General features: G+C 35.7%; 1 protein-coding gene across 1 annotated transcript in view; it reads left to right on the forward strand.

The window, feature by feature from the left end:
- Nucleotides 1-15,038, forward strand: part of LEKR1 (leucine, glutamate and lysine rich 1) — a 198,848-nt gene that overhangs the window by 55,878 nt on the left and 127,932 nt on the right. The window contains exon 3 of the mRNA XM_053600166.1: nt 14,857-14,976. Coding sequence (XP_053456141.1) covers nt 14,857-14,976 — 120 coding nt within the window. The remainder of the gene's footprint in view (nt 1-14,856; nt 14,977-15,038) is intronic.

The following is a 15,038-nucleotide window of genomic DNA, read 5'->3' on the forward strand; positions in this document are numbered from 1 at the left end:
TTTTATCAGATGATAAAAATAGTGACCCAGCACCGTCACATATTCTCTTTTCCTTTTATTGAAACAATTACTATTGCTTCATATCCAAAAATGAAAAGGAAATCTCATATTTTAATCATTTTTTTTCTTTAAGTTCTCTGCATTATTTCCAGAAGCTCACATACCTTGACCTCTTGAATCTCTTCAAAGAAAAGCAAATACATAGACCAGTATTTAAAACAAGACATGTGGCCAGGAACGGTGGCTCACTCCCATAATCCTAGCACTCCAGGAGACTGAAGCAGGAGGATCACTTGAACGCAGGAGCTTAAGACCACCATCCCTACTAAAAGTAGAAAAATTACCCAGGCATCATGGTGTGTGCTTATAGTCCCAGCCACAGAAGGCTAAGGCAGGAGGATCACTTGAACCCAGCAGTTTGAGGTTGCAGTAGGCTATATGATGGCACTCTACCCGGGGTGATAGAGTGAGACTCTGTTTAAAAACAACAACAGCAATAAAACCCCATGTAATCTAGTGATATTTGGGGGTGCATTAACAAATAGGCTTTCTTATTGTTTTAGATGCACTCATTTTTTCATAGTTTCAAACATGAATTTGTTAATTATTTGTGGCTCTATTATCTATTCTTTAACAAAAATCAAACCTTTTGCTTTCATTGGAATACACAAATTTGGAGAATAGAAAGTAGACAAAAAAGATTGCCATAAATATTACTTCCTAAGATAACTTATATTAACATTTGTGTTTATTGTATTGCTCAGTGTACCTCAAAAGTTATATTTTTAATTAATGTGGATTGCATTTAATTTGTAAATCACTTTGGGTAGTAATAGACATTTTAACAATGTTGATTCTACCAATCCATGAGCAAGATATATTTTCCCATTTGTTTACCTCTTCTGTGACTCCCTTCCTTAGCGACTCATAGTTTTCCCTATAGAGATCTTTTCCCTCCTTGGTTTAATATGTTCTTAGGTATTATATCTTCTTTGTGGCTATTGTGAAAGGTATTGAGTCTTTGATTTGATTCTTAGCTTGATTGGAAACATTATTTTGTTAAGAGCACTTTAAAATGATGGAGATTACAGTTTTTCTCCAAATTGTCTTCCATCCACTTATCTTCCAGAAAACACAATAAAACATTTCACTTCTATTTTGTGAAATTACATACCAACCCTAACATAAAATTATGTGTTTAGTTTTTTATTAAACATTAATCCAGGGTTAAGATTGTTAATATCTGCTTCTGTACTAGTAAAGCTTAAGAGTATCATATTTAGTCAGAGAAAATAAACCATCTGCATGTTAAAAGAGATGGGAGAAATAAGTGAATAATCAAACACTGAAAGCTCAAATCATATTAATTGAGGTTAATTTATTATTGAATTATTTTTATAGATTTAGGAAGCACAAGTGCAGTTTTGTTGCATGGATATATTGGATAGTGGTGACATCTAGGCTTTTAGTGCACCCATTACCTGAATAGCGCACATTGTACCGGATAGGTAATTTCTCATCCCTCATAGCCCCCTCACACGGCCACCTCTGAAGTCTCCGGTGTCTGTTATTCTACTCCGCACATCCATGTGTACCCAGTGTGTAGCTCCCGCTTACAAAATTAAGTGAGAATATGTGGTATTTGGCTTTCTGTTTCTAAGTTAATTTCACTAATGAGGTTAATTTAAGAAGCTATCTTCATTCAGCCCAATGTAAGATACCTTTCTTTCGCCTTTTTGAAAGAACTTGGGGAGAGACAGAGATAAGGGAGAAGAGAGAGGAGAAAGAAGGAATATGGATGGTTTCAAAGTCAAGTTAAGAGTTTTAGAAGATAATGTTAGAATTTTGATGATTCTACTTGTTAGCAAAAATAAATATTTCTGATCTTTCATAGGGCAAGCACCCTTCAGAAGGTGTCAAGCTGTTAAGGAGTACATTTATTACCGAAAGTACATCGCTAATGTACGGGATAGTGGCTCTTTGGTATAAAATTAAGACTGTCTTAACCAAAGGATTTATTTTAGTAACTAAGAATTTTATAGGAAGATATACATGGGTATCATGTTAATTTTCTAGATAAAAAGCAGTACAATACCACTCATCTAGATATTAAGTATTTGTATTCACAAATAATTTTGTTTTAAATATTGTTTCTGTTCTGTGTACTTGTATGTTAGTGGCATTTCTGGTCCTGTATATTCTCCTGTTGACATTTAAAAAATTGCTATAGCTCCTGGTAATAGGTAAAGTACATTGGTTTCTGCCTCTGGGGTTTCACAAAGTGCTTATGACTTCTGTGCAAGATAAGAGTTTTTTCCTGGTTTTATAGAATCCTTAGAGATTTATCTATCTGTAATACTTGGACTTCTTGCCCCCTATTCTTTCTTTTCTTAAAGAAAGTAATTTAATTTTAGAATGCGTTTAAGAAGCAGATAATTTCCAAGGAGCTATTACATGAGCCACTTCTCATAATTGGAAGTTGTATGTCAATTTCTGAAGTCCATTTCCTAAGAACTCCTAAAGTACTACCTTGTTTTGAGTAATTTCTTTGTTGCAGTCCTAATTTTCTCCCTGACATTTGGATGCCTTTGCCTGTCAGACTGTAGTTAAGATATAATCCTGAAAATTCCCCTCTTCATTTTTTCAGATCCCCTGAACTTCCATCTCTCATCTTTGATTGTTGCAAAACCAGTTTGAGAAAAAGACTAAAAATAAATTAATCTTTAGAAATGGGTGCTTGTTTGAGAAAGAGTGTAAGTTACAGGTGGTAAAATCCCCAGTGATGTAGCTAGCTTTCTTGCTTTTTTTCCAAGTGTTTCATTACAGAGTGGAGGAAAGTTAAAGAAGAGCTTTAAAGTAGTTTTCTTTAGAATATTTTCATCATGAGTAATATTAATAATCAAAAATCATTAAGGAAGGACCGTAACACCTTTCCATGATTTGTTTTACAACTCAGTGATTCTCACATGATCCATTTTAATCAAATTAACTGAGAAAACCTGGGAAATAGATAAGTGTAATAAATATGCTTGTTCTTATGATTGCATTGGCAAGAGGGTTATAAAACAAGTCATCTAACTCCCAGCACAGAACTCTCTCCACTAGAACATGCTGTTAGTACCCACTGTGTCAGGAACACCCTCTGACTAGGCAACATCATGTCCTTACATCAACATCATGTTCAAATGCTGTGCAGCATTACAATTGTTACAACATAATGTGGACTAGCACAGCACATACTATTAGAAATGGGTGCTTGTTTGAGAAAGAGTGTAAGTTACAGGTGGTAAAATCCCCAGTGATGTAGCTAGCTTTCTTGCTTTTTTTCCAAAAGTGTTTCATTACAGAGTGGAGGAAAGTTAAAGAAGAGCTTTAAAGTAGTTTTCTTTAGAATATTTTCATCATGAGTAATACTGATAATCAAAAATCATTAGGGAAGGACCGTAACACCTTTCCATGATTTGTTTTACAATGCAATCACAACTAACACACTACTATTGTAGTGTTTATGAATTATTTCATAAAGTTGATACAAACATACAGTACAATTGAACATTTGTGCTTTCCTTACATGTCAGTTTTAACCATTCCAGTTTGAGTTGGAAGAAGTAAAATAAACTAGCATAGCCAAAGCAGAATAAAATAATGTGACCAAATTTATCAGGGAATATAGTTAGAGGGCTTGGGATGCTATTTACATGTAACATTCATTTGGAAAATATATTAAAATAACTGACTTTGAAAAATGTTTTAATGAACATTTTTTTAATTATAAAAAGGAAAATGTTTTATAAAACAAAATTATCTTCCGAGTGAATCCTTAAAGTTGGAGGAGGCTTGTACTAAGGAATATTTAATACACATGTTTAAATTTTATCATTCCCCAGTATGCAATATAATCTTATCATTCAGCAGTATACTTTTAAGTTTCTTTCTAATATTTGTAGGTTTTCTTCCCATTTGTAAACCTGAGATATGTTTACACACACATAATGAGACTGTTTAGGGGTTTTTTTTAATGCTAATTTTAGATTTTTAAGCAATACATAAATTTATCCTCATTGTAAATCATTTAAATATTATAGAAAAAAACTAAAATTCCCTTGGCCAGCCTTCCCAACTCTGGTTCCTTAGGTAGAAGAAACCCTATTTTAGAAGGTTGTTCCCATCCTTTCTCTGATGTTTTAAATACATATATATACACATATAGAACTATCATGAAAAGACGTGGTTTTGTATCATACTCACTGATCTCTGTAAGTTAACAGCTTACTTCCCCTACCCCCTTGATAATAAGCCTTGAAGTCATGGTGGTTTTACCATGCCAGGACATAGAGAGGTACTTTATTTAGTTTTCTTTATTTTTTTGTTTAGTATTCAGTAGAACCATTATTTAACTGTTCCTCTAATACTGACCATATATTGGCATATGTTGGTCATAAAGGTTGTTTCCTTTTATTTTTGCTATTAAAAAAGTACATATTGTGTAACTTCCAAAATTTAAAATGCACCCATTCTTTTATCCCACAATTTATATTATAGATATATTTGCCATGTACAGATTATTCATTATATGTGTATAGGTTATCATTCTTAAAACTTTAATTTTGAAATAAGTTTAGATTTGTACAAAATTGCAAAAATAGTGCAGTTTCCAGATACCCAGCTTCCCCCAACATTACACTTTGTTTAAATAACTATGGTATGATGACAAATACTAACAAAGTAGCATTGGTTTGTGCCAATGCAGTGTTGACTGACAGACTTTGATTTGATCATCTTTTTCTACGAATGTCTTTTTTCCTGTCCAGAATTCAATCTGTAATTCCACATTGCATTTAGAGTTCGTATCTTCTTAGTCATCTTTGATCTCTAACAGTTCTTCAGTCTGTCTTTGTCTTTCATGATCTTGAGGCTTTTGGAGAGTTATTTTATAGAATATCCCTCAATTTGGGTTTGTCTCATTTTGACTCATAATTATATTGAGATTATTCATTTTTGCTTAGTTTTGGACATTGTGAGTTCTCTGAGTTTACTCCTGTGCCCTTTTAACCTGACCCCATCTTCTGCTGAGCTCTTCTTACTTTCTGGTACCATAAAATGTTCTAGGCTCATCCTGAATTTTTCATGCTTGAACCTGAGAATCAGTCAGTTCTCCAAGATGCTCTACTTTCTTTTACTGGAAAATGGTTTTTAGAAACCACAATTGGGCATTGGGTATGCTTACTGCAACTGAGTTATTCTTACTTCCGAAAATTCATTGTTCTTGTCTTTTATAGCTTTCTCTAGGATCCTGACAACCAGAATATCCATTCATTGTTTTTTAATAAATGCATTTAAAGATATAAATTTTCTTCTTAGTACTTTGAAATATTTGGAAATATCCATTATATTTCCATTATCATTTATTTCTAAACTATTAGGTTAAGTATGAAATAGCTGATATCCTTAAGTCCTATGTTTGACAGTAGACCTCTCTGACATTTCACTTTGACACTTACTATTTTATTTTTATTGTGAATGTATACTCTCATTCTTTCAAGCACACATTTTGGCTTGTGATTATATTTAAGGCTTTTTTAGAGCAATTTTTGTAAAACCATGGATAAGTCAAAAATTCATATTATTTTTGAATATGAGTTCTGTTATGGAACCAATCTAATATAGACATCTTGACATATCAACAAAATGTTTGGGAAGGATGTGGCTAATGAATGTACAGTAAGTTGGTGGTTTGAGAAGTTCCATTCTGGTGACTTTAATCTTAAAAATGAGTCACATGCGTGACCTGAGATGCAAGTGCATCATGATGAGCTGAAAGCTGTGGTGGAAATGAATCCATCTCAACCAACATGTGAATTAACTACAAGGTTTGGTGTCACTATTCCAACAATATTGGACCATTTGAAAAAAAATGGCAAGGTAAAGAAGCTGGATAGACGGTTTCTGCATGAGATAAATGAACATCAGAAGAGAAATCATCTGGAATATTGCCTTTCTTTGCTGTCACAACATAAGGTAAAACATTTCTATGCTGTATTGTAATGTGTGATAAGATGCATTCTTTTTGACAAACACAAGTGTTCAGCATGATGGTTAGGAAAAGGTGAGGTGCCAAAATGTAGTCCAAAACTTAAAGTTCATCAGAAAAAAGCCAATGGCATCTGGTGAGACAGTACTGGTCTTTTCTGCTACAGCTTCCTGAAAGCTGGCCAATTAATTACAGCAAACATTTGGATGAAATGGTGAGGATGCTTGGGATTAAGCATTTAAGACTGGCCAGTAGAGACAAGCCAATCTTCTTACATGACAGCACTCAACCACATGTCATACAAACCATGTTGCTCAAGCTACAGAAGCTGGACTTGGAAACACTCTGTTATCCACCATATTCACCAGATCTTGTACCAACTGACACCACTTCTTCCAGGCTTTGCACTACTTCTTGTAGGAAAAATATTCAATTCTCAATAAGTTGTGGACAGTGCCTTTCATGATTTTATCACCACTCACTTTCCAGGCTTCTTCACTGCTGGGCAGACACAAGCTACCATTAAGATGGCAAAACTGGCTGGGCATGGTGGCTCATGCCTGTTATCCTAGCACTCTGGGTGCATTGCTTGCACTCAGGAGTTTGAGACCAGCCTGAGCAAAAGTGAGGCCCTATTTCTACTAACACTAGGGAAAAAAAAGAAAAAAAAAAAAAAAAACTTGTCAGGTGTTTTGGTACATGCCTGTAGTCCAAGCTATGCAGGAGGCTGAGGCAAGAGGATTGCTCAAGCTCAAGAGTTTGAGGTTGCTGTGAGCTGTGATGCCACAACACTACCCATGTTGGCAGAGTGAGAAGACTCTGTCTCAAAAAAAAAAAAAAAAAGAAGATGGCAAAACTGTGTCAAAAGTGTAGGCATATACTTAGATTAATTATACTGCTTCTTATTTGAGATATAATCACCTAAACTTTTCATTTGAAATCAGACATTAATAGTTTATCATTTCTAGTTTTAATTCCTCTTTGGCCCAAGGATTATTAGGTATATGTTTACATTCCTATCTATATAGATTTTTTGACTGCCCTTTCATTGTTAATTTTTCATGTAATTTTATTATGGCCAATAAAACAGGTATATGACTTTCTTTTTGTTTAAAAATATACCAGTATTTTAGTTAAGCTAGGGCAGAACAAAATGGCAGACCAGCAGAATCATTCAGCTGAACTCTCGTAGAACAACTGGGGAAAAAGAAAGAGTGAGAGAACCCAGCCATACCTGGTGTGGGAACCTTACCCTGAGTCATAGTTCAGTCACAGAGAGGAGGTAGTGAGCTGAATACAGCATATGACCCAGAGTGGTGGAAATCTGATGAATTAGGCAAGTGACAATATAACAAGAAGATATTTCAATTTTAAGTCTTTATGCACCCAACTTAAGTGCTCCCAGATTTATGAAACAGACCTTGATGGGTCTGAGCACTATGATATCCCATAACACCATAATAGGTGGGGACTTTTAACACCCCTCTGACAGAACTGGACAGATCCTCTAAACAGAAACTAAACAAATATACAAAGGACTTAAATGTGACCCTAGAACAAATGGGATCTATAGACATATACAGAACACACCATCCCAAAGCCAACGAATGTACATTTTTTTCTCGTCAGCCCATGGTACGTACTCCAAAATCAACCACATCTTGGGATACAAATCAAACCTCAGCAAAATTAAAAGAATAGAAATTATATCTTGTATCTTCTTAGACCACAAGGAAATAAAGATGGAACTCAACTCCAACAAAAACATTCATCCTCACACAAAGACCTGGAATTTAAACAACCTTCTGCTGAATGATAGTTGGGGTTGATAGATAAAAGAGGAAATTGTTAAATTCCTCAAATATAACAACAATGAAGACACAAGTTACCAAAATCTGTGGGATAGCAAAAGCAGTCTTAAGAGGGAAATTTGTCTCATTAGATGCCTCCATTTGAAAAACAGAATTGGAAAAAGAAGAACAATCTAATCCCAAACCCAGTAGAAGAAAAGAAATAACCAAAATTAAGTCACAAATTAATGAAATTGAAAACAAAAGAATCATTCAGAAAATTAACGAAATAAAAAGGGTTTTGTTTTGTTTTGTTTTGTTTTGAGACAGAGTCTCATTCTGTTATCCTCAGTAGAGTGCCGTGGCATCACACTCACAGCAACCTCCAACTCTTGGGCTTAAGCGATTCTCTTGCCTCAGCCTCCCAAGTAGCTGGGACTATAGGTGCCTGCCACAATACCTGGCTATTTTTTGTTGCAATTGCCAGCTGTTTTAGCTGGCCGGAGCTAAAAGTTGGGGCCTACCATCTTTGATATATGGGGCCAGCATCCCACCCACTGAGCCACAAGCGCTGCCCTAAAAAGTTGGTTTTTTGAAAAAAAGAACTAGAAACAGAAAAGTAAAATCTCTAATAACCTCAATCAGAAATAATAAAGGAGAAATAACAACAGATGACACAGAGGTACAAGAGATCATCTCTTGAGTACTACAAGAAGCTCTATGCTTGGAAATTTGACAGTGTGAGGAAATGCATCAATACCTGGAATCACACCCTCTCCCTAGACTTAGTCAAGAAGAAATAGATGAAAAGGGAAAACTTTTACACTGCTGGTGGGACTGCAAACTAATGCAACCTTTTTGGAAGGAAGTAAGGAGAATCCTCAAAGATATCAAATTAGACCTCCCATTTGATCCTATAATCACATTACTAGGCATCTACCTAGAAGAAAATAATCTTTTTATCATAAGGACATTTTCCCTAGACTGTTTCTTGCAGCTCAATTTACAATCACCAAAATGTGGAAACCAGCCTAAATGCCCACCAACTTAGGAATGGATTAACAAGCTGTGGTATATGTATACAATGGAATACTATGCAGCCATTAAAAAGATGTAGGGTTTACTTCTTTTGCATTAACCTGAATGGAGGTAGAACACATTCACAAGAATGGACAAGCAAGAATCCAATGTACTCAATTCTAATATGAAGGCAGCAGATGAGCTAATATAAGAGGGTGGGTAGGGGAATGAGAAAGTGGGGAGAGGGGGAGAGAGAGGGGATGAGAGATCACCATGTATAGCACACCATTTGGGGGCAGGACACAATTATAAGAGGGACTGTAATAAATGCAATCAATGTAACCTAATTCTTTGTACCCTCAATGAATCCCAAACAATAAAATAATAATAAAGAATATGCTAGTATCTTGACTGTGGCCAATGACATGGTCAATCTTCACAGTTATACCATGTATTTGGGAAAAGTTCTTATTAGATAGAAGATTCCAATTATATTTACATATCAATTTGTTAATTTTGTTATTTGAATCTTCAAGGTATTTGAAGATGTTATTTGAAGATGTTAAGATTTCATGTTATTATGACCTTTTCCATTTCTGGGAGAAGAGTGTTAATACTTCTCATTATATTTATTTATTTGTTATCATTGTATTTTTAAGAGATTTTTGTTTATACATTTATTCTGAAGCCATTTCTTGGTGATTGGGCTTTTATCAAAATAAAATATTCTTTGTTCCATTTAATGCTCTTGCTAGTTATTAACATTAACATTATATATTGTATCATTTTTTTAAAGCATCTGCTACATGCTTTTATAACCTTTTATTTTCTACATTCCTCTGTCAATTTTTGTTTAATGCTGTGACTTCTATAAATAACATTTGGCTGACTTTTTTCTCTTAGTATGCTAAAAGAAATACTTGCCAAGATATTAAGTGGGGCTAAAAATACAAGGTTAAATATTTTAAAGATACATTTAGGCTTCCAGATTATGTTTCTCAACCCATGTTGGGAAACCTAAGACATGTAATTACCTTTCCCTGACACTGGTAGAAGACTGGGTGTTTCTTCTCTGCTTTTAATGACATTGGGCATAGCTAAGGATGGAGAGTGGTGGAAGAGAAGTGGTGAAAAGAAAACAGGGAGATTAAGCTGACTTTCAGAACAGTGACATCCCCTGGTACTTTCCCTTATTTCCCAGAACTTTATTAAGAGATCCAGAATGACTGTATAGGGAGGAAAACCTCCCCTGACCTACCCACAGTGAAGCCCATCACTTAACAATAACCAAACCCTTCTGGTAAAATTTCTGCTACAGTTTGTCATTAATGAGGTTAAAGAGAAATAAAAGTATGTTACCAAAAAAAATAAAAATAAAAAATAACCAAACCCTACCTGCCCCCCAAACAGACAGCATTTCAATTCCTTATTAGTTTTTTTAGAAGAAAATGGTAAATACTCAATAACCCATATTTTAAAATTTTCAAGGTTTTATCATGTTTGTTTTATCTGTTCCTATTTTTTTCCTTTGGTGAAGTATCTTAAAGCAAACCTTAGTCTACCTGCTATTTTATTCCTATTTACTTTGGTATGATGTGACTTTTTTTTTTTTTTTTTTACATAACCACAATATACCCCAAAGTTAGCAGCAGTTCCTTGATATTGTCTAATCCCAGTCCATAATATGATTTCCTTAGTTCTTAAAGAAAAAATTTTAGTGTGTTTTAATCAGTTTCTATACAAAGTCCATATGTCACATTTTGTTCTCTTTGATCTATGAAGACCCCCCTTTTTGTCCTTTGTCATCATTAGCTTTTTGTAGAAACCAGTCCAATTGTCCTTCAAGTACCTCATAATCTTAAATATGAGTAGACAACAAAGCATCAGCAGACTTTTTTTTTTTTTTTTATTAAATCATAGCTGTGTATATAGCTGTTGTACAATGATCATGGGGCATCATTCACTAGCTTCACAGACCGTTTGACACACTTTCATCACACTGGTTAACATAGCCTTCCTGGCATTCTCTCAGTTACTATGCCAAGACACTTACATTCCACATTTACCAAGTTTCACATATACCCTTGTAAGATGCACTGCTGGTGTAATCCCACCAATCCCCTTCCCTCTACCCACCTCCCCCCTCCTTCCCCTCCCTTTCCCCCTTCCCCCTATTCTTAGGTTGTAACTGGGTTATAGCTTTCATGTGAAAACCCTAAATTAATTTCATAGTAGGGCTGAGTACATGGGGTACTTTTTCTTCTATTCTTGAGATACTTTACTAAGAAGAATATGTTCCAGCTCCATCCATGTAAACATGAAAGAGGTAAAGTCTCCATCTTTCTTTAAGGCTGCATAATATTCCATGGTGTACATATACCACAATTTATTAATCCATTCGTGGATCGATGGGCACTTGGGCTTTTCCCATGACTTAGCAATTATGAATAGGGCTGCAATAAACATTCTGGTACAAATATCTTTGTTATGATGTGATTTTTGGTCTTCTGGGTATATGCCCAGTAGAGGGATTACAGGATTGAATGGCAGATCTATTTTTAGATCTCTAAGCGTTCTCCATGTCTCTTTCCAAAAGGAATGTATTAATTTGCATTCCCACCAGCAGTTCCGTTTTCTCCACATCTGCGCCAACATCTCTGGTCTTGGGATTTTGTGATATAGGCTAGTCTCACTGGAGTTAGATGATATCTCAAAGTAGTTTTGATTTGCATTTCTCTGGTGATTAAAGATGATGAGCATTTTTTCATATATCTGAAGGCTGCGCGCCTGACTTCTTCAGAGAAGTTTCTCTTCACATCCCTTGCCCAGCCTGCGATGGGATCCCTTGTTCTTTTTTTGCTAATGCGTTTGAGTTCTCACCTTTGTCCGAGACATAACCTGTAAATATCTTCTCCCATTCTGAGGGCTGTTTGCTTGTTTTACTTACTGGCATCACCAGACTTTTGAGGAAAGCCTCAAATGTGAAAGACCAAAAGCAAAACAAAGAAAAAAGGGGGGGGGGCGGGGGGACAGAAGCAGTATGGCAAGGTGGAGAATGGATATCCTCAAAGAATTGTATCCATGAAACAAGAGTAACGGGTCTGAAGAAAAGAGCCTTTTGGAGAGCAAGAAAGAACTCTATGATAGCTGAAATTAGAATTTAATAGGCAGAATGAAAGATAATGTAATAGTCAAAAGTGGCAAAATGATAGATAAAAGGTAAGAAAGTTAGAAAATCTGTCCAGGAGTTCCCATAACCAAAATAATAGAAAAATATTACAGAAAGAATCATTTTTTTTTTCTAGGAATGGACAAGAAGGAATCATTCTTCCTTGGGGAAAAATTTCTAAAACTAAAGAACATTTCTTTCTAATGCAAGTACTCACCAAGTGCCCAGCACAGGGAATTACAAAAGATTCACTAACATGATAACATTGTGATCAAATTGAAGACTCTCAAGTGAAAGGAGAAAAACATCTGAAGTGTGGTTAGGAAAGGTGTCTTAGTCCATTTCTACTGCTATAAAGGAAATACTTGAGGGTGCAAAATTTATAAAGAAGACATTTATTTGGCTCACAGTTCTGCTGGCGGTAGAAACATGGTGCTGGCATCTGCTTCTGGCAAGGGCTCCAGGAGCCTCTGAACACGGAGGAGGTGAGGGAGCAGCAGGCAGGTCACATGGTGAGGAAGGGAGCAAGAGAGGGGCGGGGTTCTGCCAGGCTCCTTTAAACACCCAGCTCTCACATGAACAGGAAGGAATAAAGTGAGAACTCATTCATTGTTGCAGTGAGGGCACCAAGCCAGGCCCTACATCAACATGGGGGCTCAAATTTCAACATGAGATTTGGAGGAGCCAAACATCTAAACCGTATCAAAAGGGGAAACTACCATGTATCACACAAAGAAGTAGAAACGAGAGTGTCATGGACTTCTCAGCAGCAGCCCTGGGAGTTAGGACACAGTGGAACAGTGTCCTAATTTACTGCTGAATATATTTTTTAATCTATGATTCTATATTCAGCCAAATTGTTCGGTTTGAGATAGAAAAGACATTTTCAGGCATTCAGCATCTCAAACTTACTGCTCCCCTCATGCACAGAAAATTTATTTTAACTCATACTAAAAGGAATAAATCAAGAAGGAAGGAAATTTCAGAACCAGAGTGTAGGAGAATGGACATGAAAGAGAGATGAAAATAATTCCTGAAATGACAGGGAGCAGAAGTCCCATGTCATCAAACCAGAGCATAACCAGACTAGTGCAGGGAATGGAGAGCTCTAGGAAGACTGCCTCCCGGAAAGGAAATAATGTGGGGAGATTATGTGCTGTATCTGAAGGTATCGAGTGGCTTTTTGCACATGTAATGAAGAAAAATGTAAATACTGAAGATAATTTAATGAAAGGGGTTTGATTTCACTATTGAAAGGATGAGGGGAAGAAAGAATGTGTGTGTAGGAGGATCAGTTTCTACTAGATCCTTAGCTTAGTAATAGAATTACAAATGCATGTGAGGGCTAATCCCCCTTCCTCCTAACTCACATGCAGCTAGCTAAGTGTGGCCCTGTATCCAAGTTCAGTAGAAGTATTCAGTGGCACGTTGAGGAGATTGACTTAAAAAGAATGGAGTAGGCCTTTATGCTCCTGCTGGTGGTGGTCTGGAATGGAAATGTAATAGTTGGAGCTTCTGCCACAACCACGGCCTGTGAGAATAAAGTACACACACCAAAGATGGCAGATCAGAGAGCTGGAAGGATCTGGGGCCCTGCTGGTGTCATAAGGCTATTGTTTCCTCTCTGAACTAGTTTGCAATGCATGTGTGTTTTGTGAGATTATATGTATATAAGCTCTCAGTTATTCAAGTCTCAGTTATGTGCAGCAGAACTAGATCTTAACTGACTTATAATTCATTGAATAATATCTAAAATTAAATATTGCGAAATATCAGTGTTAACATGTTATTTGTTGATATGGAGGTACATAGTACAAGAAACAGACAAAAGTGGAAAGTTGCTTTTGGCAGCTGGAATTGGGGTAAAGGCAAATGGTTACTATTTGTTCTTATAATCTTTTTAGTAATGTAGTAATTTGGTTTGAACATGGTTTCTCCCTGTCAAACTCATGTTGAAATTTGATCTCCAATGTGACAGTGTTGGGGGATGGAGTCTAGTGGGAGGTGTCTGGGTCATGGGGTGGATCCTTCATGAGCACATTAAACCCTCCCTGGGGTTAAGTTCTCACTTTTGTGGGAATGGATTAGTTCTGGTGAGAATTCTAAAAGACTCTGGTTTCCTTGGTTTCTCTTTCTCTTGCTTCCTCTCTCACCTCATGGTCTTTTTGCACATGCCTGCTGTCCTTCTACTTTGCCCATGAACAGAAGTAGCACGAGACCGCCACCATTGCAGATGCCCAGTCTTGAACTTAGCAGTCATGAGAATCGTTAGCAAAATAAACCTTTTTCTCTTCATAAATTACCCAGCCTCACGTATTCTGTTATAGCAATACAGAATGAACTAAAATGATAACATTTGACATTTTAAATTATGTTCATATATCACTCTAGTAAAAAATAGTTTAGTTACATTGTACTTAATATTTATGTATACATGTTTACCATAAAAATTTGATAAGGTAAAAGAATATAGAGTAAAAGTTGTGGCTTCTTTCAATAATTTTTTTTTTAAGTGACAGGCTAGAGTTTATTGACAGGGAGAAAGATTGATAAACAGCATAAGCAAAAGAGGGTGAACAGAACCTCCAGCAGCAGTTGAAGGGAATCCAAGTGGGAATCCCCAAATAGTCTTTACTTTTTCCCCTGCCCATAATTTTCACTGTCCTCCCCACAGATAACGATTGTATGTGTCTCTCCATAATTTTTCTATATATTCATACAGCATACATATAAAAAGGCATAGTTTTCTTCAAATGATTTAAAGTATACTTACATTTTAATTTTAAAATAGTAATTATGACAGAATATTTAAGCTTGTAATGGATGTTGTTGGTTTATCTTTTTAGAATTCAGGATGCAAACATGCAGTTAAAAAGTCAACAAAATGAATTTCAGAGAGTACAAGAAGAATTGAGTCATTTGCAAAAGGAGTTAAAAATTAAACATGGACAATCACAAGTCTTCAGGTAAGATTTATCTTCAAAGAAATGAAAATTATAAAGGTTGAAAAGATACATTTAATACTATA

Source organism: Nycticebus coucang, chromosome 8 (assembly GCF_027406575.1).
Source record: "Nycticebus coucang isolate mNycCou1 chromosome 8, mNycCou1.pri, whole genome shotgun sequence".
NCBI classification, from domain to species: domain Eukaryota; kingdom Metazoa; phylum Chordata; class Mammalia; order Primates; family Lorisidae; genus Nycticebus; species Nycticebus coucang.